The sequence below is a fragment of the Dipteris shenzhenensis genome, chromosome 15, assembly GCF_047967505.1.
Source record: "Dipteris shenzhenensis isolate YYH24624 ecotype China chromosome 15, Dip_SZ_1.0, whole genome shotgun sequence".
NCBI classification, from domain to species: Eukaryota; Viridiplantae; Streptophyta; class Polypodiopsida; order Gleicheniales; family Dipteridaceae; genus Dipteris; species Dipteris shenzhenensis.
In genome coordinates, this window is record NC_141610.1 from 55,109,000 (window position 1) to 55,135,071 (window position 26,072).

Genomic DNA, 26,072 nt, shown 5'->3' on the forward strand with positions numbered 1-26,072 from the left:
TTTAAATCTAGTGCCCATCCAGATGCCAAAATCTTACCCTTATTCGTCTTTTGGGACTTTTGTTTTTAAACAGGCTGCTTTTGGGCTTCTAAAAAGGTCAACTCATAGGCTGAATAGATTTGGTTGTCTCAACATGTAGCCTTACTCAAGGGAAAAATTCAAACAGTCTGATGCTGTCTCATACGCTGTATTAATTTTATATTCTTTGTTTTGGTTTTGGTCAAAGTTAGTTTCGCTTAGCTAATATTCCTGTTTTACCTTTTATTGATGTGGTGATGCAGGTTCAATCCATGGCTTTCACTGTCCCATGAATTGATTGTGCTGAGTTCACAGTTTGTAGTTGTTGTGACTACAGCATGTGCATTGAATAATGGCTACGATCATGGGAATCTGCTACACTTTTCTTGGGGTCTCTCTCTGCGCTTTACAACCCCTCCCCCCCTCTCTCTCACACACACACACACATTTTTTGGGGTGAAATCCATCTAGTTTTATATTACAAAAGGCTGTCCCTAAAATGGAGAGCAGCAAATACAAGATCAGAAAGCTTCATTGTAAGACAAGTAGAGCGTGCAATCTATCTGACGAACACACACACACACACACACACACACACACACACATTCACATTTTTTGGGTGACTTTGTATTATATTACAAGAAACTATGAAATTGACCCCCCAAAGATGAGGGGACAAGTAGTTACACTTTTTTATTTTTTGGGTGTGGAATCTTTGAGTCATTATATTACAAAGAAGCTATCCCAGAAAGGGAGAGCTTTAATACATCAAGAGAAAATCTCACTGTAGGACAAATATATACATCATGATTAAAGACATGAGAATGCAAGCAATCAAAAAGCGATTGCTGCAAAGAAAGAAAGAAAGAAATTTTATTAGAGTCTTCAGAAGACCGAAGGGTCTATGAGACTGAAAGAAAACCTGATACAAATCACAATAAGGGTGGAGCTACTAAAACGAGCATCATCACCCATGTTGGATCCTAAGTATGATCATACATAATCAAATACATCTGGGTATGACAATGAAAAGAAAAATGAAAGGAAGCGGAGCGGAATCCTCCGTATGTCATGTCGCCTTGGTGGGTGCATAGCCGGTGATGGGATGCTGGCGTCCGTCAAGGGGTCCCATGCGTCTCGGTCTCTTGGAGGAGGCTCGACGTAAGACCAGAGCTACCGTGACTCCCGTGGGACGTATCCCGGGTCTAAACAATGACGGGAGGTCCCTCAGAGTGATCTGTGTGTCCCCTCGATGTCTCGTGTGTCGTGTTGTGGTCGTCGGGTTGGGGTCTCTGTCACGTCTGCGGCTAGACACTGGACGATCAATGCCACTCGATGGGAAGAACTCTATAATCCTGCTCTGAGAGGTGTCTGATGGTGTGGCCAAGCCCCGTTGCCTGAGTAAGTACTCTTTGTGTCGGACCCCTTTGTGAATTAATGCCGCGAGACATCTCTGATCTGGGTGGTAGCGCCCTCGGATCTCGTAGTAGACTGGGCACCTGAAAATAAAATGCTCCTCCGACTCAACCTCCTGACAGTCGCACAATATGCATATGCGATGCTCCTTGGGGATCCCCTCTACTCTGCCGCTCTCGATGCGGAGACGGTGTGATGATACTCGAAACTGTTCGATGGAGATCCGTAGTGAGTGAGGCATATGAAGCTCAGTGTACCCCGGTGGTGTGATGAATCCCTCCTCCGAAATACGAAGACAGTAATCTCTGTAGAAACTCAGCTTCATTGGGAGCTCCCTCGGCTCCAACTAGGTCCTGAAGGTGTTGAGCTGCAGGAGATCCTCTTGAATGACTTGGTTGGTGTGTGGCGCGATCGAGATGGTGGGTGGGAGTACCGGAGGGGCATCTAAATTGTACCGAAAAGGAGGTATCCTATCGATGTGAAACCCCAGTCTCACAAACCATGTGTGAGTGCATGCATACTAGCATCGCTCGTCTCCCTCTGCTGCCAACCTCATGGAGGAATCGAGAGCCAACCATGGAAACCTCTGTCTCCCTGATGTGCAGTCCCCATATGATCTAACCCGGTGTAGATATGTGATGGTCTGAAAGGCTGCATCTAGCTAGAGTGGAGAAGCACCAAACTCGGCCTGAATGATGTGATGTGGTACAAATGGTTTCCCCTGGATTGTCCGTGAGGGCATGAGGATCTGCAGGCGCTCCACATGTGTCCACTCTATCTCTGACATGTCAAGTCCCAACAAGGGCTCCCATACATACCGGTTGGTCGGACCAAGGAGTGGAAGAGAAGAGCCTTGGTCCGAGGGCCCTGAAAGTGGGAGTGGAAGCACTGTCTCTCTAGTCGAGCCAGTGAGGTGTATCCCCTACTCAGTCTAGCCTGCATCGCTGGTCTCATCATGAAGATCGGGCCGGAGAAGATGACCCCCAAGTAAGTGTATGAGGATACGATCTCAAGTGGTGACCCACCGCCGAAAGTAAAAGTAAACTGCTTCCGTTGCATGTTTGCTCAAGAGGTGTTAAAGATCATGACCTTGGTCTTGCCAAGGTTGACCTCCAAATCATGGGATAAACAAAAAGCCTGTAGTGCATCCAGGTGTCGCTGGTGCCCCTCGGGTGTGGACGACAAGAGTGCCACGTCATCTGCATAAAGAAGAATCCTGATGATGATTGCGGCAAGTGAGCAACCGATCCCTCGGGAAGCCCCCATGAAAGTCTCAAGCTCATCGATGTAAAGGCCAAATAGGGTTGGTGATAAGGGGCAACCGTGTTTGGCCCCTATGGTACTCAAGATCTCATCTGTCCAACTTGCGCCTATCCGAACTCGGCCTGAAACTCTCTCATAAAGTGCCATGACTGCCCAGATGATCTCCTGATCAAATCCCAGTGTTTGTAGGCGTGTGATGAGACGAGCTCGAGATACTGTGTCAAAGGCTTTGCAAAAATCCACAAAGCAGCAATATACCCTGTCCTTCCGTGATCTGGCCTCCTTAATGACACTCCTGACTGTGAGTATGTGATCCAAAGTCCCATGATCTCGCTTGAAACTGGCCTGATCCTCTGCTCTGAGCCCTCTCATCTCTGCGAACAGGATGACCGACGCATCCAATACTGCTGCATAGATCTTGGACATCACATGTCCAATCATGTTAGTCCTGTAGTTGCTCGGGTCCATGGGATCCCTTGTCTTGTGGATGGGGGTGATGGTGTTGAGTGTCCAAGTGCAGGGGAAGCCAAGGCAAAGAACGTCATCGAATAGCTTTGCTAGGATCAGGGCTAATGTGTCGATCCCATATGCGATAAACTTAGTGCATAGCCCCTCGCGATCCTTAGCTTGGCCATTGTGTAGTTTCAATGTCACGTCTTTGACTCCCCCTTTGGTGAACAACGTGCAAGTGGTGGGGCGAGGTGTGTGTATGAGATCTGGAGTAGGCTGATGTGGGACATCATAAAGATGGCGTGCATACGTGTGCCAAACTCTCGTGTCGGTGAGGGGTGATGGAGACCTACGCTCAAGGAATCTCCGCCAGAAATCCTTAAGAGTTGTTGTTGTATAAGATGTTCAGCAGGTCCTCCTCATTTCGACAAAGGAATGCCTGCTTCTTCCGACGTACGAGACGTCGGTACTTGCATACCGTGTTTGGTGTGTTCGGGAGGTGACATCTGGTTTCAAGTCGAAGTTGTCGGGCCTTGCACTCCGCATCGTACCAGTTGTTGCAGGATACAGAACCAAGAGGTGATGGTCTAGTGGACTGTGTGGTGTGGGGAAAGATTTGGAGGATAGCCTTGTGGAGTGTGCGACTAATCAGGGCAGCACGATCCTCTATGAGTGGTATGTGATCGATGTAGGTTAGGAGTCTGTTTAGGCGTCCAGAGTAGGCAGGGGAGAGGCTGTGATCAAAGTGTATGTCGTGGTAGGTGTGGTGCTTCCTATGTGGTATGTGTGGTGTGGCTAAGCATGGGGTGGCGATAGTGAAGAATAGGTATGTGTGATCAGCTCTTGGAGAGAGTGGTGCTACGGTGAAGTCACTGATACATGAGGTGAAGGCAGGGGATCTCATGATATAATCTACTACACTAGTGCCCCCCTTGTGTGGGAAGCAAGTAAAACCATCTGAGGAGGGCCATAGGTCAAGCCCGTTGTAGATGATGAGATCATGCATCGTGCCCAGATCAAGGAGTGCGTGTCCATATGGTGTAACAGGCCCGTGTTAGTCCGATGAGATCCTGGTCATAGCTGCTCCGTCTAGGTCCATGTCTGGTAGCATGATAGAGTCATCTCGGGAGTCCAGGAGTGGTGCCTGGCACGTGCTCATCCTGGCGTTGAAGTCCCCAACAAGGAGAACTTCCCCGCGGGCTGAAAGGTCTGGGATATCTTGATGTAAGGGTGCATATGGCGATGTCTCACCCTCCTCTCGTGCCACTCTGGCAAAGTGGGAAGTAGCATGCTGCTATGAAAAGGTCAGGAGTGGCCGTGCGTCGGATCCGGATCTACATGAATGGGGAGTGTGCATCCTTCCTCTCCATGGAGATGGCTCTAGCGAGGGAAGACTTGTACAATATTGCGACCCCGCCTGATCCTCGAGCTCGTCCTGTTTCCATCATCTCATCCCTGAAGGCTGACTCCCATGTGTAGCCACTAACTATCGGTAGTGGACGCTCTGGGCTCTGGTGTGTCTCTGTGTAAAAGATTGTCTTGTCCTGGGTAAGATTTCGAGAAATTCCCCGGGTCTGATCATAAGGTACCATTACAGTTCCAAATGGTGCAAAGCTAGGGTTTCGAAAACCTGAGTCTCATAGGCCTCGTCCCCCTGGGGGGTACGGGTGGGAGCCCGGCGGGTGCCGGTCAACAATCTACCATCTCGGACCACGGCCCATTTTTCCTCCTTGCGGGCAACATCCCGCTACTAGAGAAGAACTTGTCGCTTCTCAATCTGTAGTGGTGTCAAATCCTCATCCATGGACAGGGTGGGATGCTCTTGTAGAGCAGCTCGACGTCGGAGTGTCGCTAGTTGTGCATGTGGATCTCTGAAGCGAATGACTAGGGGTTGCTCTCGGTTAGGGTCTCTCCCAACTTGCCATGCTCCCTCTATGCCATGGTCGGGGACACCCATGGTGGTGGTCACAAAGGTGATCGCCTCCTCCATGGGTGTCGTAGTGGTGCTGGTGCTATCTCGTGTGATCCTTCGTATCCGGATGTTGAGGGCCTTTGAAGCCCTCTGCTGCTGCTCTTGTATGGCGGCTGAAACGATTGCCTTTGCGGGTTCCCGTTTCGCCACGTCCACCCACCTAGTCGTCTCTGCTATAGCCAATTGTATCGTGGCTATCTGTGCCTCCATCTCTGTGACTGGGGTCCCTCAAGGCGCTTCTCTCAGGGTCCCGAGCTCCTCTCGAAGCTATGTGATATCGTGTCTGAGCCCCTGGATAAGGGTGCCTGCTCGTGTATAATGTGGGCCTGCTCCTCGGTGTATCGGGCCTTCTCTTGAGTGTAATGTGTCAGCTCTGCCTGACGGGCCTGGATGCTGTGTATCTCAGCCAATAGGGAGTCCCAAGCATCTGGTGGGGGCCTAAGATATCCTAGTCCAGGTGGAAACTGGATCTCGGGAGGGGTTGGAATGAAGGTGGGCTGCTGAGGTTGTACTGCGGGTGGGGATAGCGTGATTTGGGCGGGGGAGTGGTATCTAGGAGTAGCGAGGCCGGACGAGGTGATGAAGGGTGGCTGACTGAGAGGTAGAGGGTATATGAGGGAAAAGTACGGTGGAGCTGTGGCCGGTTGGGCTAGTGGTGGGGCTACTGGAGAGGAGACTTGTGATGATGATGCAGGAGAGGGGGAGGAGAGAGGTGGCGTAGATGATGAGGCGGATGATGGTGGTGAGATAGTGGTGGTAACCATAGAGGTCGAGGATGTGGTGAGCGGCATGGGCTTCTGGTGGGCCCCTTTCTTTTGGGCCGCGGTGCTGTCCACTATAAAACCGCTCTGGTTGCTACGTTTGTTGAAGTCCTCCAAGATGAGTTGCTTTTGTGTTTTTCCTTTGTCACCGTTCCCCTTCCCCATCTCCTCGCGTACGTGAATTTGGACCGAAGGGTCTCCCGCCTAGTCCCCTGTCCTCCTCATCCCCCTTTGCCATTCATTATGGGGGGGGCAGTAGTGGGCAAAGGAGGGGTTGCAAGAGGGTGGAGTTCGGAGGGGGCAAAAATAGGAGCAGCTTGAGAGGGGCAGCAAGAGGGCCGGAGGGGCAGGGTGGAGGGGAGCGGGTGCAGGGCGGAGAGGCGAGGGGCAAGGCGGAGGGGCAAGGCAGAGTGGAGAGGCTAGTGGGAGAGGCGAGTGGTGGGGAGCGGAGATGCCAGCGGGCAGGGCGGAGAGGCTAGCGAGAGGGCGAGTGGAGAGGCTAGCGGGAGGGAGTGGAGAGGGTAGCGGGAGGGAGCGGAGAGGCTAGCGGGCAGGGCGGAGGGGCAAAGCGAGAGGGCTTAGAGGCTAGCGGTAGGGAGCGGAGAGGCTAGCAGCCTAGCGAGAGGCGGAGGGGCAGGGTGGAGAGGCTAGCGAGGCAGGGCGGAGAGGGAGTTGCCACGGGCGTAGGAGCTGCAGCTGCGGAGGGAGGAGCTGCAGCGGGCGGCGGGCAGCAAAGGCGGATGAGCTCCCGGCTTAAGGTGCTCACTCATAGACATCTAAAGGGGCACTCTATATGGATCCATGAGGACCTCACGAGGAGTGAATACTCCTTCAAGCTCAACGAGCTTCAGATTGCCAAGAATGCAAAAAAAGAGAGGAAATATGCATACATGGAAATGGAAAGCAAAATATTACAAGAAAAGCACAAAGATGAATGGGGGAAAAGGCGAATGAAAATGCAAAGTCATACGGACTCTAGACCCTCAAGGTCAAAGCATGTTTACAAGGAGCAATTAGAAAGAAAAGAAAGAAAGTTTATTAAAGTCTTTGGAAGACCGATGGGTCTATGAGACTGTGAAAATCTTGATACAACAAGCTGTGGTAGTGGAGCTACTAAACGAGCATCCATACCAATGCAAAATGCAAAAATGCAGAATGGCAGTACTAAGTCCTGAGTACAACATAGTCATGTCGATGGTCGACTGTATATCAATCTCAGCATCATCATCAACATCATCATCATCATCATCATCATCAGCAGCAGCAAGATATAAGGATGGATGAGGCAGTGGAGGCATGAAGTCGGCAATAGAGTGATGTCGGCCACTCAGAGGTGCGGTCTTGGCACGTCTCCTGGTCGTAGCTCTGCGTCTGACCAGGGCTACTGTGACCCCCGTCGGTTGGGCTCCGACTCTAAACAAGGAGGGGATGTCCCCAAGTGTTGTGTGTCGACCCTCTGTCTGAGCTGTCGGGTCACAGGCTCCCGGTCACGGTCATGTTGAGGCCTCGTCTCGTGGGGGTCCATGTGATCTAGCTGAAAGAACTCGTGATAGAGCTCTGAGAGGGATCAGCCGAGGAAGAAGTCTTCTTCTGTTTCTATGCTCGGAGTATCCTCTTGCAGTGTTTAAGTGCCTCATGAATGAAACCTGTCAAATACCGCTGGTCTGGGTAGGAGAGGAAACGGGCCAAAATCCCATAGCTATCCCTGAAGAGGCAGTGGAAATGCCCTTGGATCTCATAGTAAACAGAACACCTGAAGATGAAATGCTCCTCTATCTCAACCTCCTGCATGTCACACAGTGGGCATATGCGCCTCTCCTTGTAGTCGCTCTGCTCTGCCGCTCTCGATGTGAAATTTCTGTGAAGAGATTGGGAACTGCCCAAGAGAGATTCTCAGCGAGTGGGGTAGGTGAATCTGCGTGTATCCTGGTGAAACCCTCCATTGTGATATGTAAGAGGTGATCTCTATAGAAGCTAAGCTTCACTGGGAGTTCACTCGGTCCCAACCAGGTCCGAAATGTGTGTAGCTGTAGTAGATCTTCACGGATAACCTGGTTGACCTCGTTTGATAGGAGGGGAGAAAACGGAGCAATCTTTCAATGCTGGATGCCTTGCACATGCCAGGTGATGGACAAATGTCTGACAGAATCACTACTGGAAACAGCCCACAAATGCTTTCCGAAGGGCAAGGGGAGGAGCTTAGACATGCCGCATGCCCAGGAATCACTAGTACGACCAGGCTAAATCATATGGCACTATCCTTGAGCAGAAAATCAACAAGCGGGCAGAGGAACAAATAGTAAGGGCACCATCTAGGGCAGGGTTCCGGCCCAAACATTCAATGGTGAACCATTTGGTCACTATAGGTGCTGCAATTGAGGGGGTCAAGAATAAGAAGAAAGCTATGTACTGCTGTTTTGTGGAAGATAGAATCCACACTTAGACTATTTTTTTTAACAAAGAAAAGGAACTTCTATTAATGCTTAAAATCCAACCATACAAATTGGCAAAACCGCAAAGGTGCCAATTGTGGCCAAAAACAAAACAGGCTGAAAGAAAACCCGCCTGTTGCTAGAGATCCCAGCTCATTGCCTAGGGATTCTCTGTAACAGGGGCTAACAACCACGGTGGTGGACTATACAGCCAGCGAATCCCACGCGGCGTGAGATCATAAAATACACCTGCAGGCCAAGCCTTGCAGAAACGTGCCCGCCTATCGTCGGTAGCTCGAGAACCTGGAATGCCGCGCTCCGAAATGGATCGCAGCGTATAAATGATATTTTGCCAAATGGGAACCAGCATAGCCGTCGAAGGAACATGGTGCTGGCCCATGACCCAGTTGCAATGGGCCACCCAGATGTTCTAGGCCGTGATGGTGGCCACCGTCTCCCAGACACTATCCTCTCTCGAATGAGGGGAATGGTGAGAAGGGGGGGGAGTAGCCAAGTGAAGCTTAATGCTGTGAATGCTCCGACCTTGTATCCGGTACGCTGGCGAGACCGTGTCTATGGAGAAGGCATGGCCCCCCTCTGTAAGCCAAGCTGCCATACCCCACATGAAATCTGCGTGCTCTGAAGCCATGCCACAATCCCAAGCGCTCCGAGCCAAATCCTCTGAGCTGCTGGGCAGCTCCATGAGCAGTGGGGAATAGTCTCCATAGCTCTGACTGTAGATATGTGGCAGCTGCCATCCACCCGCATCTACTCAAGCCACGGGCCCACTGGGAGACCACCGTGTGCGACCATCCAGAAGAAATAGGATATCTTCCGTGGATGCAGGCTAGACCACAGGCGGGCCCAAAATCTGGATCTAACCTCCTCGGGCACCTGCTACGCACACTCGTGTCACTCCCGCGAAGGGGTCCAGGCCATTGCGTCCATCTGGATGCGACGTCCTATCCGCGTGGTGTACGAGAAGAAAGGCACTTCCTCCACTCTCTCTGAGAGACCTGCTCTGACCGGCCATAACCACTCTCTAGGGTTCCACTATATCTCGTTGAGGGCGACCCTCCCATAATCATAGTCTCCAGTGGGGGGCATCTAGGTCTGTGATGCAAGAAGGGTCGATCGACCACTCCTTGCCCAAACGTCCCACTATTCTGACCCTCTGCCAACCCACCTGGCCTAACACCTCGTCCATCTCCTGATCCCATGTGATCCAGGGCTGCAGTAGTCCGCCTGATCCCACATCATAGAACCGCTCGCTCGTGGGGGTTGGCGACTGCGGGCACTATTGAATCCTCAGAGGTACACCCGTCCAAGAGAACTGTCAGAGCCAGTGTGCCGGAATGAACCTGCAGTCCCTCCCTCCAAGAGTCCGGAATAGCTACCTCTATCTCCACCATCCTCTGGCCGGCCCCTCTCAGATGAGAAAGGACCTCTAATCGTGCCTCTACCTCTGTTGGGAGTCTAGACCATGTCTACAGAGAGCGAGTCGGGCCGCTGTCCCACTGTGCCCAGCCAATGTGTAGCCGCTGTCCTAGCATCAAACCATTTTGGTCTTTGACCTCCGGGTGCCAGGTAAGCGGCTGGCGTGCAAACTCCTCCGCGTACCGGGGGTTGACTCAGATGAGACCTCTTGAGATCCGTTGCCAGAGCCTCAAGAGACTCCTTAATAGGGGTGAGCCCTTCCCCGTGAGAGGGGCCTCCAAAAAGATCCACTTGTGGGACGGTTGCCACTGACCACCTGTGCGGGGGGTGTTCCTCAAGAGACCGCGCTGCAGGAGAAGTTTCCAGGTTTCCATGCCTGGAGTGAGACCCCTGACTATCAACTTGCCCAACAAGGCTCTGCTCTGCATCTCTAGATCTATAATACCCAGGCCTCCCTGTGCTTGTGGTAGTATCATTGTCTGCCATGCAACTCTAGCTTCGGTGTTGCGAGTGCCATCTGATCTTGCTCAAAGGAAGTTACGCACCAAGCGTCTCAATTGTCCCATGCAACCCCTGTGAAAACACCAGCAAGAGGCCATGCACTAGGCTGTGGCCAAAAGGACCTGGTTAGCCACCAAGGCTGTGCTTGCCAGAGAGAGTTTGGCTGAGCTCCAGTAAAGAACTTGCGCCTCACGCTCTCAAGGACTGGGGCTATCTGTTGCTCTGCGGAGATGTCAATGCCCACATGGCATCCCAAGTACCTCGTCGACTGGCCACTCGGCTGGGGGGCAAGAAGGAGAGGCGGGGGGGTGGGTGGGAGGTGAGAGTAACAGCAGCTGGGGGGAGGGGGGGTGGGGCGGTGGGATCAGGGGTGTAGCGGGGGGGCGACCTCGAGAGGAGGGGGCGGGGGAGGCGGAGGGACCTTCGGAGCCGACTTTGGTTGGGCTCCAGACTCGCGCTGAACGAGAACCTGGGTACTCTGCTCTGCTGTCACCTGTGGGTCCGAGGGGATATCGAAAAAGGTCTCCTCCTCCTCCACCTGTGTCCGGTCCGGGGACTCCGCTGGCACCTTCCCCTTCCCCTTCCCTGTGTCCTAGGAAGAAGAAGTCTGCGCCTCCTTGCGCTCTTTAAGTCTGACTCTCCTTTTGTTTTTTCGAGCTGATTTAGAGGGCTTCTTTTTCTCCACCTTGGTCCAAGTCCCTTGGGAGGGCTCGACCCAAGGTGTTTGAGTGTGCTACTGGGACTTAGCCGACGGACGGCGTTGAGCCTCCCTATGCTCGTGTCTCTGGTGAGGGGCCCTGCCCACCAAACAGTCCCGTGCTTGGGTGACCCATCTGTCTGCACCGAAGACACTGCCTGGGCAAGCCAGAGATCTCCACACGCTGTTTGAACTCACCTCCATCTAAGGTCTCCAGGAGGATCTCCTCTGGGAGGGATCTGGATGCTATGCGATAACCCGGAGGCGGGGGACCCCATCGTCTGCCACTACTGAAGTTGCTGTCTGTGGCGGAGATGTTAGAACTGTGCCAAAACAATTCCCTATGGAAGGAAGAATAGATTTGTATTCCTTCGGAAGCTCCGGGAAGGGGAGCATCATTGGGAATCGTGGCACGTGATGAGTCAAATCCATGTCCCCATGGTACCAAGGAAGGAGGTAGATGATATGAGGGCCTAGTAGGATAGGGCTCTGCTCGACAAGGGAAGCCGTGGTGTCGGGGGAGTTCAACTGCATGAGGAATAGATCGTGACCTCCTGGATGTGGTCAGCCCCTAGGGCTAAGCTCGCCTGAAGCCAATCTCTGACATGTTTCCTTGACGGGGTAAGCCCAACAATGTGACCCACCAGGGCCCTGTCCTGCAAAGCCTCTACTTCACACTTGACTTGCCGCTTGTCTTCCGGAGAGAGCATAATCTTAACCACAGTGGGGGTCGAAGGTGCTGTCATGTGAGCCCTTCTTGCCAGACCAAGGGTCGCTGTCAAGGTCAGTTCTCCTGAAAAACAAACACTACTGGAGCTGTGAAGCAGAAGGTGCCTTGCCCTTTTGCTATGCTGATTTTCTGACTGTAAAAGGACTGATAGATGGGTTGGAATATGAAGGCAAAAATTGACTCTGCAATTCTCTTTTTGTGCTTTTTTTTTTTGGGTAGCAACTGGATGAGTAACTGACTGGCTACACTAACCAGACTAACTGGCTCGGGTTTGGTTAGTTTGTAACTGATCTCTAACCAAAGTAGCTGGATTGATCCCAGTTTGGTTACACTAACCAAACTGGTCTTATTAGGTCAGGCTAACTGGACCAAGGTTAGGCTAACTGGTATTGGTTCAACTAACCAATGTCAACCAACCCAAGGTTAAGTAACTGCAGTTAAGTTAACTAGGATTGCCCTAACCACAGTCAACCACCCTCAACTTCTGCAGAGCAATGGAAAGGTGACGGACAGTGACGATCTCTACTTTTGTAGAGTGATGGAGAGATGACGGACGGAGACTGACACCTGGTCCTATTGCGCCACCGCCAAGCAACAGAATGTAACGCCGTCAAGAAGCTGGACACCTAGTCCCGCAAGGCAATAAACGAGGGCGATGAAGAAGAAGCTCCATGGACCGGCCAACCACAAAGAGATCCGACAAAATCACATCGAGGCTTCGTTATTGCTCCAAATGATGGATTTGGCTCACGTTTGGAGAGGAGCTTGAACCCGTCCTTTGACGATGCTCCCGAATATAGAGTTCTTAGCCAGAGGTTGTGCATGTATGTTTTACTTGTGATGTGGATTTCGTTGGAGCTGTTGCTGCGCGTTGCTATAGTCGAGATGAGAAGCGGGCTATAGGTGCTGCTACATGCCAGCTGAGAGGCAAGCTAGAGACGTTGCTGAGCCTAGTAACTCCTTCCATCGTCCTCAGCGAGCACCTTCTCCCTGACTGGATCTCCACCTTGCTCAGTTACGATCACAACCCGTTAGCAATATTGGTGTCGCCCATGAGCTCCCATCAGAATCTTTTAAGTCTGAGGTGAGCCAAGCTCTTGCATCACAACTCGCCATCCTTGGAGTTCCCCAACAACCGAGATCTCTTAGCTAGCACCTAGCACCTGCCTAGCCAAAGGCCTCCCTGCCTTCAGCCTCGAAGCAACTACGTGCTTGATGCGTTGCTCTCCTCAAATCTTTAGAACAAATGCCTAACTTTGCTCACAAGAAGAGAGACGAAGAGCTCCACCAAAGGGGTAGGGCAGTCATTCGATCCACATTTAGACTATCTGAAAAAGGTGCTCGCGGACAAGAACAACCACTAGCTGATGGCCTCTATAACTAGGGGAAGTTAACCATAAGCATTGACATAGGGTCAAGCAAGGCTGCCATCTCTACCAACTCAGTTTTGATTATTCATTGGTGAATTATTCACAAGAAGAGAGGCGAAGAGCTCCACCAAAGGGGTAGGGCAGTCATTCGATCCACATTTAGACTATTTGAAAAAGGTGCTCGCGGACAGGAACAACCACTAGCTGATGGCCTCTATAACTAGGGGAAGTTAACCATAAGCATTGACATAGGGTCAAGCAAGGCTGCCATCTCTACCAACTCAGTTTTGGAAGAATGAATGTGAGCCCGGGGGCAAGAGCTAGCAAGGCACAATCCCAACTATGGATAATCCATGTCAGCATCACGTCCAGCCCAAGTTGTGGGCTACACCCTACTCTTACTCATCTACGTGGATGACGTGGTCCTCTGTGCAAAATACAAAAAAGACATGCAGACACACCTAGATGCATTGGGCGAATTCTGCAAACACTGAAGAATGCAAGTCAACGTTGCCAAAACAAAAGTCATAGTAATCAGGACACAAAATGAACAGATGGTCTTCATGTTCGAAGAGGAACCCTTGGGAGCAACCACCTCATACAAATATTTGGGATGTGAGTTTTGGGATGACTATAGGTGGAATGAGCTTGGAAAGAAGAGTAATGGGGGGGTTGAAGGGGGGGACTCATTGGAGTTCAACCAGAGGACAATCACAATCTTCTTCCACCTAGGAGATACGGAATAGACGCTGCAGTAGGGGACCCAAAAGAGCCAGGATCTAGAGAGCGCAGCATGATAGACTTGCCCTTGTGTTGACTCACACATGCTATCTCCATCTTACTTTTCGACTTGGGGAGACAAACAAGTGGAGTGATGGTGATCTCCCGGAATGCCAACTGACCAGAGGAGCATGTATACTCCCAAAAGCACCTGAAGGAGGACGGGTTAGGCCATCCTTGCCTTGGCACTTTGTGATAGAATGAGGTGGTCATCTCGAGAATTTCCTGAGGGTTGGAGCGAATCTGACCGCTCTCATCATTAGCCGTTAAAGTTGAGTCCTTGCTAAGCATGGTGTAGGGTAGTTGCCACATGGCAGACTACCATTGGTAGCGCCGAGTACGGGGGGTCCCAATCCCCTGCCTCCTAGCCACGCTCAGCCTCCTTCAGCCCCTAGCAAAAGGCCGGCGGGACTGAAGGAGGGTCTATTCTCTTTCCTTATATATGCCAAGATCCCTTCATGATCCCATTGTATATGGGATTTCTCTCTTTGTCTCCACGTGTCATCTGCGCATATCATGGGCCTTTCAGCCCCCTTTTTTATATGTCCATCAACCAAGGCACCACCATGAGAGGAGTTAGGACCACACCAAGGTTTATTTCTAACACCCCCCATGGGCCTAACTCCACGAATGTCGAACTGTCAGTCCACAGATGCTGCACACCCACTCAGGGCCCGAACAGCCAATCACAAGCGGTCGCCCACAAAGAGCCCAGGCCGCCAATCAACACTGCACAGTTCACTAACGTAGGCCATCAATTCTTGCACCAGTCCTTCAAGATCACGTACAGCACACACACACGGGTCATCAATTCCCGCATGTGCAGCCACCAAGAATTGCCATGTGCGGCTTTCCACAAACAATCGCGGCCGCATGTCGTCTCCACAGTCCGCAGGCCAGCCGCTTGCTCTGATACCACTGTAGGGTAGTTGCCACATGGCAAACTACCATTGGTAGCGCCGAGTACGGGGGGGCCCAATCCCTCGCCTCTTAGCCATGCTCAACCTCCTTCAGCCCCCAGCAAAACGCTGGTGGGATAACGCTGGTGGGATTGAAGGAGGGTCTATTCTCTTTCCTTATATATGCCAAGATCCCTTCATGATCCCATTGTATATGGGATTTCTCTCTTTGTCTCCACGTGTCATCTGCGCATATCATGGGCCTTTTAGCCCCCTTTTTTATATTTCCATCAACCAAGGCACCACCATGAGAGGAGTTAGGACCACACCAAGGTTTATTTCTAACACATGGGCCAATGGTTTCAAAAATTGTATGGTTATCCTATCCCCCTGGTGGACCTAGCGTGCTTTGGGAGAAAGAAAGAAAGAAAGTTTTTTAAAGTCTTCGGAAGACCGATGGGTCTATGCTACTGTGAGGAAACCTGATACAGGTAAGCTGAAAGGGTGGAGCTACTATCGAGCATCAACACCCATGCATAAAAACAAAAGATACATGCTACATAGTCGTATTTGAGTAATTGTCATCTCCATCATCTCCATCATCACTATCATCATTATCATCATTAGATGGTCCGTCACATGAATACAAAATGAAATATGCTCCATTGTCACAACGATGATCCACTCAGTTCTGCGGATCCTTGTGGCCTTCAAGTCAAGCCGCACACTCTTGTCTCTATCTCTAAGCCCCTGCGAGGCTGGGTCGTGCTGCCGAAGTCTTTCTATGGAGACTAAATCCCATATCGTCCTCACTAGGCAAATTTGCTAAGACTTTTCGAGGAAAGATCTTGGTGTATACATTGAGACACACCAAAGCAAAGTGAGGGGACTGCCCATAGAACATGGTATACATTGCAACCCTCCTTATGAATTTCATCCACATCATGCACAACACTCCTTCCTCACACAATTAAAAACACATGAAAACCGCTTGAAGGGTTTGTACTCAAAATAGTTCATATGATAATGAATGCAAAGCGCATAGGAAACATTGGCAAGTGAGGACACCGAGACTAGGAACAGACTAGGAAAGAGTATTGATGTTCAGTGCAAAGGAAGGCAGTTTTTCATTCGTTATGCGCAAGAGTTTTGAAATGTCTTATGTAGCAACAACTCCAAAGAATGAAGCTTCTAGAAAGAAGGTCACCTCATGAGATAATCTATGGTAAACATCCATACGCCCCCCTTGCAGCCACACGACCAAGATGGCCTTCTATGTAGAGCATTTCCTTCACTTGAGCTAGGGTGGTTTCTTCTAGGTACCAGGATACTTACAGATCGATCTCCCCCATGTAGTATGAATCACCATGGGGAATCTGAGGACCTCATGCCACCTATTTTAGATCGAGGCAGGTCATGAGACTGAAGCCACATGACATTGTAGAGACTTGAGACTCTCCACTCTCTATGACACATACAAGGTGGACACCAAGAAGCATGTCCTGATGAGATGATCAAGATACTATTGAGATTTGGTGGGGGTACCATCCACGGGTACACATACATGAGTAGGTCATTGGCTATCCAGAGTAGTGACGCTTATCCATGAAGTCACCCGACTTAGGCCTAGACTCATGGGTCACGGTACTAGATAGCAAAATTCTAGGTCAGCAAATTCTAGATGCAGATCCTAGCAGCAGTCTACCACATCCAGGGCACCATCATAGTGGCATCTCGACATCAAGTTGCCTTGCATTGCCCAGGAGTAATCCTATGAAGAGGAGTGAAGGATGGAACTTCTTAAAAGCTACTCACAACTCCATCATCCTGGCTCACAAAGTAGGGGACCATCATCCCAATTCTCAAAGTAGAGGAGCCATGGATGCAAAGTAACTACCAAACCATCATGATTGGCCAAGGTGTATGGATCAACACTAGAGATATGCATAGATATGCATCATTATTGAGTATGCTAAGTAGGTAGGTATGCAAACAACTATTCCAATAGGAAGAAGAGAGAGGAGCTACTCCTCCCGCTGCCCCCCCTCAGCCTTCTCTTCCTCCTCGTAGCCCCACGGCCTCCCTCCCACCCTCTCCTCCGCCTCTCCTCCCCGACTCCTCTCCCACCTTCGCTGTCCCTCCTCCCCACTTCTTCCCCCGCCATTGCTCCCCTTCGTTTGCGCCTCCTACCCCGCCTCCTCTGCCGCCCTCGCTGCCCCCCTCCGCCGACCGTGCCTCCTTCTGCCTCCTCCGCGTTGCCTCCGTTGCCCCCGCCTCTGCCTCTGCTGCCCCCTCCATTGTCGCTACTCCTCCCACCCCTCGCTGCGCATTCCATCCTCCCCGTTGCTATCTCCGCCACCCCCCGCCTCTTCTCGCTTCTCTCCCACCTCCCTTCTTCGCCTCCTCCTCCCTGCCTTCTTCACCCCTCCATTGCCTCATCTCCTCCTCCTATCTGACTCATCCCGCCCCCCCTTTTCACCTCCTTCCTTCCGGTTCTTCCTCTTCTTCCTTTGCAGCAGGAGCATTTGGGTTTGTTCGGAGGAGGAAGATCTTGGTGGTGACCTTTGGTCTGGCCAGAGGGGCTCTGTGGTAGCACCCCTGAATCCCATAGCTGTTAAGGTCCTTCTTTCTCCATCCAACAAGCAACAGGTATAGCAAGCAGTTCAGTCCCTCTAGGACAAGGCGATTGTGGGCAAAATTGTGGGCCTCACACCCACAAGGAGACGGGTGCGAGAGTGGATCCAGGCGAGCTTGGAACTAGAGGGTGACCACATTTAGCAGGTCACCATCTATGGAAGAGGCGTCTTCCTCATCGAGTTGAGCTCCATTGTTGTGGAGCAGAGCCCCATCCTCCTTGGCTCGCATTTGTTGTACCTCTTCCCTTGGTACCATGGCTTTACAGTGGAGGACATGGACACGCCACACCATCTTTCCCGTTTTGTTGGTTACACTCCGCTTCCCGAGGCTCCCAAAGGAATATAGAGCGATCCTCCCCTCCATTGGTCGAGCATTTGGCACTGTGCTGGAGTCTTCGCCAGATTCGGCCGCATCAGTGGTAGCAGATGTCGGGATCCCCAGGATCAGACTGGTGGTTGAGAGCCCAGAGTCCCTCCTAGACTAGAGACCCTTGAAGGGGGTACACTTCGCCAGCGAGTGGAGATTTATGGGCTACCAGGCCAGTGTCTTCGTTGCAGACAGATGGGTCACCTAACCAGAGATTGCCGCTATGGCCAAGGCCAAGCTCCTCCCCCCCCACCCCCGTAGAGCATGCAGAGTCAGCAGGCTAGAGCCCAATACCCCCCTAGACAAGAGCAGCCGGAGTCTAGACCCCCTGGGTTACCCCTTCAGAGTGGGACTGGACCCATGTCAAAAAGAAAAGAAAACCAAGCAAATAGGCTCGAAAGCGTCGCAGGTAGAGTGCAGCAGGTACCCATACATGGAGACCCACCCCGCCCAGCAGCAGGGGCCAGTGCTCAGCCAAGTAATCCTCTCGTGATGGAGGTCCAGCGTCCGCATTCACCCTTGTATCAGCAGCGAGTCCCAGGAGCTCCTGATGCTGCGATGGCAGAAGCTACGAATGTTAGCCCGACAGCGGTTGAGGAGGAGCGGAATTAGAGCCCTGGCGAGCCTGATCAGCAAGGGGGGCCTGTGGTCGCCTGTACTCCCCTGTGCCCCCCTCCCCCCTAGATCCCTCTCCCTCTCCACTCACCCCCCTTCCTCTTGGGTTCCCCCCGTCCTCTCCCCCTCCCCTTGCCCCTCTTGCTATGGTCATCCTCACCACCCTTCCCCGTCCCTCCGCCTCCCCCCCCCCCCCTCCACCTCCTTAGCAAGTTCTTCAACCTCCGCTGCCTCGATCCCCCCGCCAGCGGGCAAGGGTAAGACAACGCCCCCTCTCGCTTCCTCATTGGAGTATCCCGTCTCCTCGCTCCATCCAGGGGGGGGGGAGCTAGAGGGAAGGGGCTTGTCCTATTGGTCAGCAGCTCCCAATTTCCAGCCTGGGCGTTCCTTACCGCGGGACTTCTGGAGATTCTGAACCTGGAATTATCTAGAGATTCCGGACTCTTACCCTCTACCGCTGGAGGTAACGCTTGTGATCTTGCACCCCCAAAAAGGGGGTTCGATCAGCGTAGTGGGCTCCCAGACACACCCAGTTTGGAGATTCCAGCTCGCCTCCACCAGGATTGGAGAAGTGGTCCCCAGTGGTGTTTGATGCTATGCTGGGAGATTAGATTTCATATATGATGGACGAGTGGATGGGGCCACAGGGACTGGACCTTTGGCATGCCCATGGTGCTGAGGTGAATTTTCAGCTCTGCTTCACGCGAGAGAAGCCGATGTGTTGTTTAGCAGTAGGAGTTATCAGGTTGCTGCTTGAGGCAAATGTTGATCATGCATACTACTAGCCACTCCAGAAGTGTGCGGAGTTGTTCGTGGTGGAAGTCTCCTTCATGATGAAGTGGGCACGGAAGGTTGGCATTGAGCCGATGCCTACCCTAGTACGCCGACGTTCAGACACGGACTACTCACTCTCCAAACCCTCGGCAAAGTCACATAAGGCAATCTTTCTGGAATAGGCACCCACTCACATAAGGCAGTCTTTTTGGAACAATCCTTCAAATGGACTTTTCGATTTGGACCCCTTCGAGGGAGACGCATTGGGTGGCCCAGAGAGTGCTTCAGGAGGTCCATTCTAGGTTTTGGACGAGGTTGTGGTCCAGTTTGTGGCCGAGGAAGATCTCCTACTTCTGGCCGACCGCCCATGGAGGCTTGCCCATCAGCCTGTGGTTGGGGCAGATGGGGGTGGAGGGGCAGTGTCATTGTTGCTCTATTGGTTTTCTGGAGATGATTTGTCACGGCCTCTGGAGCTGTCATAGCGCAGTGAAGGTTTGGATGGGAGCCCTAAGGATTATGACCCGTATGCAGAGCCTTCAGAGGGACTACACGTGGGGGATGGTGGCTTGGTTGACTGAGGGAGGACACGCGTTCCAGATTGATGAGGTCTCCCTAGATACAGGGTCAGAGCATTCAGAGGATAGAGTCCATGAGGCGGTCCCTCCTGATAGCTTGTTCCTCATTCTCCTCCGGAGGACAGCGTATGGGAGGTAGTAGCCAGTATCACGGCGTGGAACATTTGGGTTGCTCGCTGCAGTCTGGTGATGGGTGAGCATCCGGCTCCACCCTCGACTACCTTGGTCGCCATCTGGCAAGATATCATCTACACCCTCCGCTCCACTTGGGAGCGTGGGACCCCAGGCTCTAGGAGGACTATCTCGCGAGGCGCACTCGATTCTGCAAGGCTTGGCTCGCTGGTTGTATAGTCCCCCCACCTGGCTGTTAGCCCCAGTACCAGAGATCCCTTAGGCGGTGAGTTGGGTTTTTTTGGAATAGGCCGGTTTTTTCTTTCAGCCTTTTTTAGTTTTTTCCGTACTCAGCACCTTCGGGGCTGCTGTTTTGTACGAAGTCTTTCAAGATTTAATAGAAGGTTCTTTTCTTTGCCAAAGGAAAAACAGACAACTCGTCAAGTAGGTCTCAAACAAGATTACTTTGAACTAATTTAGATATTCACTTAGAGTTCTCATAAATGAGGCCAAATATTGGAAACAGAGAGTATAATGCTTCTTTGTAGACTTGGAAGGATGGTTTTGACTTTGTACCATGGGCTCACCTCATTTACAACTCAGAGCTCTAGGCATTGCTGCACGACATCATCATGGCCCCATACAAGAGAGTCACACAAAGTGTACAAGACAAAAGGAGATGGTTGAGGTGGTGAGTTCTATGTCCTACCTTCTTTACTTCGATGAGGTGGCTTCCTTTGTGGACAATTTGGGTGGACAAGGGGCATAGACTCTCATCTCATCTTGCTTTTATGCTAACGACATAGTGTTGCTTTCAAAACATAGCGGGGGGATTGCCTAGTCACCCAGCAACTCAACATGTATTTTGCGACAATGGCAACATTAAAATCAACCTCGGTAAACCCTAAGGCTATATTAATGAGGCTCAAGCTCAGTGTGAGGCCGTGACGTTGAGATTCTAAGATCTTGCGTTTACGGGGATGTATCCTTTGTAAGGTCCAACTTCATTATGAAACCGATAGCAAAGCATACCTGCTAGGTCATGTATCACTACCAAGGTTAAAGTGATGCTGTTTCCATGCCCACTTTTAGCATGTGACCACCAAACCCTTGCTTTTGGATTCTCTTATCAAACCCTAAAAGCTCCCTTACTATGTCTGATACATAGGAGATTCATCATGTCATAAAAAAGATGACTTGTAGCAAGAGTATATTTAAGACGTAGGGATCTCTGATGCAATTACATGCCACCAAAATGGCCTCCTTCAAAGAGCATTTTCTTTGGTTGACAAGTGATGGCTTTATCTAGCCACTAGGATGCCTCTAGATCCACCTCTCAATACCCATGCAAATAGTCATGGGCCCGCTCCAAACATCCTCCTACCAACTCGACATTGATGCACGGCAAAAGGTTGATGCCACATGATACCATTGGGACTTGAGGATGTGCATGTTATGAAGCGTCTTAAGAGGTGGAGATAGAGAAGCATTTCTTGAGGAAATGCCATTGCTACTATGAGATCATATAGATACCAATACTTGTGTCGCTAGGAATTTATGGACATGAGTCGAGTCATTGAGTTTCCACAGTTGTGTCAAATGTCACTTCACAGCCAGGATTCCTCCAGCTCCCTGACGATTCAATGAGAGTCTTCTAACTTCTAGGGAGGCCATCCGACCTCTGGCATCTCCTCAGTGCTGGGTGATGTTCATGATTGGCGTTTGAGCTTTCCAGGTGCTGGCTGGTTCGTGGATGAGGCGGTTCTTCCTCACATGCACATAAGTATGGGCATGTGTTGCCCTCATCAGTGCTAGTGTGGCTGTGTGCTCACTCCTCGCAGCTGTGTGGCATATCAGGAGCATCAAGGCGTGTGTCGCCTTGCTCAATAAGCTTGGTATCTTGTTCTCATGTGATGATCTACAGCTGCATGTGTCACAGCAGACAAGTCTGTCAGTTTATGTAATTCGGTGCTTAGGGTTGGCGGGTTCTCAGTCCTTGTCTCAGTCGTTGTATTGTCCAGACTTGTTGTTTCAGATTGAGCGACAAGTCTTTAAGTCTTCTTTGATAATATAGTGTCATATTTTATTAGAAGTTCGTCTACATGTCACTTGTAAACATTTCACATTTTATGTGAAGTGTACTTTTGATAACCGGTATAACTTCAGTGTGATGTTTTCACCCTTTAGCTGAGATTTGTAAGATCCTATGTTTGCTTGGGATGCATCTTTACAAGACCCTATTTCACCATGAAACCGATAGCCAAGGCATGCCTGACCACATGACAAGCATCACTACAAGGTTAAAGTGACGATGTTTCCATCGCCACTTCAAGCGCGTGAACACCAAAGTTGTCGTTGATTCTGTAGGCAAACCTTGGATGCTCCCTTCCTATGTTTGACACGTGTGACACATGGCAATAGATTCACCACATCATCAAAGACGATTTGTGGCAATTGTATCTTCGAGACATGAATATCTCCAACGCAAGCACAGGCCACAAAAAATGAATTTTTACAAAGAGCATTTCATTTGCTTGACTTATGGCTTCATCCATGCACCAAGATCCTCCACATTAAAACTTGCTGTTTAGGCAAGGGTGAAGCTACTATTGCAGCATATGAAGGCTGCTTCTCTTGTTTCTTGTCCCCCATAAAAGAAAAAAATAGAAGGAAGTTAAGGAGCAAGCCAACAGACTGTGCAACTCAAGAATGCTCAGGATTGGAGGTTTACTAGACAACTGGTACATAGCGGAACTTATCAAGAGACTCCTGTGAAAATCAGCAAAGCTTTACCAGGAGTTGAATGGGAAGACCTAGAGTTTAATATTCGAAAAGTAGGAGCGCATGCAATCGTTACCTTTGATTCAAAAGATGAAAGAACTCAGATTGTCAGACAATTGAATAAGCTGAAAGGATTAAGTGTGTGGATGGCAGAGGAACTCACAAAAGTTCAGCTAAAGACTAAGACCTCGGAGCTTGCAAAGGTTTACCAGGAGTTGAGTGGGAAGACCTAGAGTTTAATATTCGAAAAGCAGGAGCGCATGCAATCCTTACCTTTGATTCAAAAGATGAAAGAAGTAAGATTGTCAGACAATTGAATAAGCTGAAAGGATTAAGTGTGTGGATGGCAGAGGAACTCACAAAAGCTCAGCTAAAGACTAAGACCTCGAAGCTTGCAAAGGTAAAGGCGGCCAGAAAAGAAGGAAAATGGGCTTTCTTTCGAGATGGCAAGGCTTTGATCAGAGACTTCAAAGCCAAGATCAAAGACTCTCAGTCTATAACTGATGTATGATTTGCTTTTTTTTCTGTCTCAGTTTCCTTTTGTTCATCTTTATTAGTTGAACAAGCTGTATATGTTGGGCAGTTCCACTGCCTGTGGAAACAAGGGTCAAAGCAAGGGCACATGGCACCTAGGCCTAAAGGAGCTAGCAGGGAAGGACCAACCACTAGTGAGGGCTATAAGGATTTTTTGGAAGGACGGAGGGAAGCAAAGATGGGAAGAAAGAGGGCAAGCCCAGCACGAAAAACAGACTTTCACAGCTGTGGAAAGGCCGAGCATAAGTGGAAGAGAGGGGATGGGACTGAAAGGGGCGGGGGGGGGCAGCTAGGTGTATGTGGAGCATGCAAGGAAACATCTGAGTAATTGTATCATTCACGTTACCGAGTCTTGCCTTCCATCCCTTGGATGGTCAACTGGAAAGAAGATTTTATCATCTTGCTAGTTTGAGACATTCTAGGTACATGCCAAACATGTAATACATCTGTATTGTCTTGCCTGTATTTTCTAGCTTACTAGCTCCCTTGGAATCATAAACTTTGGCCTTGTCCTTAGCGTTGACCATTGCTGATCTTATCTAGCTGTCCTGTAGCCCTTAAAGTCCTAAACTTTACACTTTTGGACTGCGTCGTGCATTCATTCAAGCATAAGTGAGTGAATTTCACCTGCACATTATGTGTGTTGTGGGAGAGATAATATGTTTTCCCTACAACTAGTCGTGGGTTTTTTCATAATTGCAATGGTAGTATGTTCATGCTATGTGCGTTCAGTGTTTAAGAGTTTTATACTTGGGCTTTTTCAAGCAGGGTTTCTACTTTGAAAAAATGGGGCGTTAATGTGATCCACCATTACCCTACCTTAAGATATATGATGGAAGAAGTATTCACGTGTTATATGCATTATGAGAGTCTTATATGGGAGTGGGCAGGTTAGATTCATCAGCTAAGGGTATGTGGCTTTGTATCACGAGATTCAAATCAGCTAAGTCAGACTGACTTTTTCATAGAAAGAGGATTTATGTATGCTTGTGGTGCTGGTGCTAGAAAATGCTGGTGCTAGATTTTCTATATGATGTTATTTCTTTTTTTTTCAAGAAAGAGACTTCTATTAAGTAAGAGACTTCTATATGATGTTATTTCTCACATCACATCATGTGAAACTGATGTGCCATATTTGGGATTAAGTAGCACCATGCTTGAATAGTTCAAGAGAAATGCAATTGACAAACTTTCTTATTTCTTTCACTAGCCTTGATTCGAAATAATCTGGCATGGCAGGGAGTCCACAGTTTCGAGCAGTCTTGAGGAGTATACTATTGCCAGGAGTGCAGCTTGTAGTTGGGGTTGCCCGTCCTTGCTGGATTTCATTTCCTTTCTTTATTTGCAGTTGTGTTGGGCTTCTGCACTGGTCTATAACAAGCAGCTTTGTGGGGCTCTCATGGTAAGGAGTCGTGCAGATTCTATGCTTCAAGGCAAAGATTTAGTGTGAACTTTGCAGTGTCTGGACAAATGCTGATCCATGAAATGGGTTTCTCTTGTTGTGGTAAGGGGATGGAGGCAACTGCTTCTGTTTACTGGCTTTGACGTAGTGTTACTTTACCTGTACCAAATGCCTTTTGAGTATCCAGAATGGATAGTGAAAGCTGCAGACTATCTGGGACTTTTCCAGGTATCTCAAGGACAATATCAGTGGCCTGAAATTGTTCAAAGCATAGCCCTGCTAGCTTTCTATATCCTGGTACATATGAAACTCTACAGTCTTGTGATTTCCATATGATGAAGATATATAAATTGTGTCGTAGTGTGTTTCCTCTTTGTTTAAATGACAAGGGAAAAGTTTCATACTTGAAAGGTTCTCTGAAACTCTATATGGTGATTGCAGCTCTCTGTCTCGATCTATGATGTTGAAGATGCAGACAAGCAGAGGTTTTATAGCAAGGATGTGCTGCCCAGAACTTGTAATGGTGCCGTATTGGCTTTATCATGTAGATCTAATGAAGACAACCATTTAACTGAGAGGCTCCTGGGTTCTCCCAAAATATCAGATGAGAAAGAGACAAAGTAATGATACTGGTCTCTCTGCATTTTTTTCCCCTTGTAAAGAGTCAACATAGAATGAGGATTGTTAATACCACTCCTTCGGAGGGAAGGAAAATAGTAAAGGAATCCTCTCTTGTTTACATTTTCTGCCTGTTATGTTTCTTGTTTGTCTCTTACCCTCTTTTTAATGTGTCTTTACATACCCTTAGGTTAAACAGACCTGGTAGAATAGAAGTAATAACAAATAGCTTGGATACAATGTTTCTCATTTAACTTATTTTCAGGTGTTATGCATGCCAAACTCTGACTAATAGTTCTTTACAATTGGGGGTGGTTGTTACCAATCTTACTCTCTTTTTAGGCCTCTTACTTCAACCTGCATTAAGCTATCAAGGACTGATGAGGGTCATCTCAGTATGTTACTCGTCTTTATTAGTATTTTTGATGTTGTACAGGCCTTCCAGCTCTTGGACTGAGGCACTGCCAAATTGTCAAGTTTTGCAGTTGATATCGATTAATTTTTTCATCTATGGCTTCCCTGTAAGTATGAGCAGGCTTTGTAGGATGGAAACAAGCAATCATCAATGCGATTTCTCAACTATAATGTTTTCATTTGATTGAGAATACCTGTATCCTCTTGTCCTATGGTCATATCGTAAGAATTGTTAGTTGGTATCAACATTTTTTTTCACATATGCATAAGCAGGTTGTATAGGATTGAAAGAAAGATTTTTTATGATTCTGACTCTGATGTATAGCATTCCATGCCATTTCGATTCCAAGATTAATAAGATCTTGTTTACTGGTTGACCATTCTCTGTGTGCGTTCAATACATGCTCAAGTCCTAGAGCCTTGCATGAAGAATTTTGGTGAGCAGAAGAATGCTATTGCAAACTATAAGAACTCACAAGTAGTAAGATCACATCAACTCAATGCATCCATCAAACACAA

The 26,072-nt window shown here is 49.5% G+C and overlaps 1 protein-coding gene across 2 annotated transcripts in view; it reads left to right on the forward strand.

The window, feature by feature from the left end:
- Positions 1–26,072, forward strand: part of LOC147894011 (piezo-type mechanosensitive ion channel component) — a 202,489-nt gene that overhangs the window by 26,921 nt on the left and 149,496 nt on the right. For both annotated transcript variants that reach the window (XM_087386640.1, XM_087386641.1), the window contains exons 4-8: positions 282–409; positions 24,359–24,521; positions 24,629–24,818; positions 24,963–25,141; positions 25,576–25,660. In XM_087386640.1, coding sequence (XP_087242766.1) covers positions 282–409; positions 24,359–24,521; positions 24,629–24,818; positions 24,963–25,141; positions 25,576–25,660 — 745 coding nt within the window. The remainder of the gene's footprint in view (positions 1–281; positions 410–24,358; positions 24,522–24,628; positions 24,819–24,962; positions 25,142–25,575; positions 25,661–26,072) is intronic.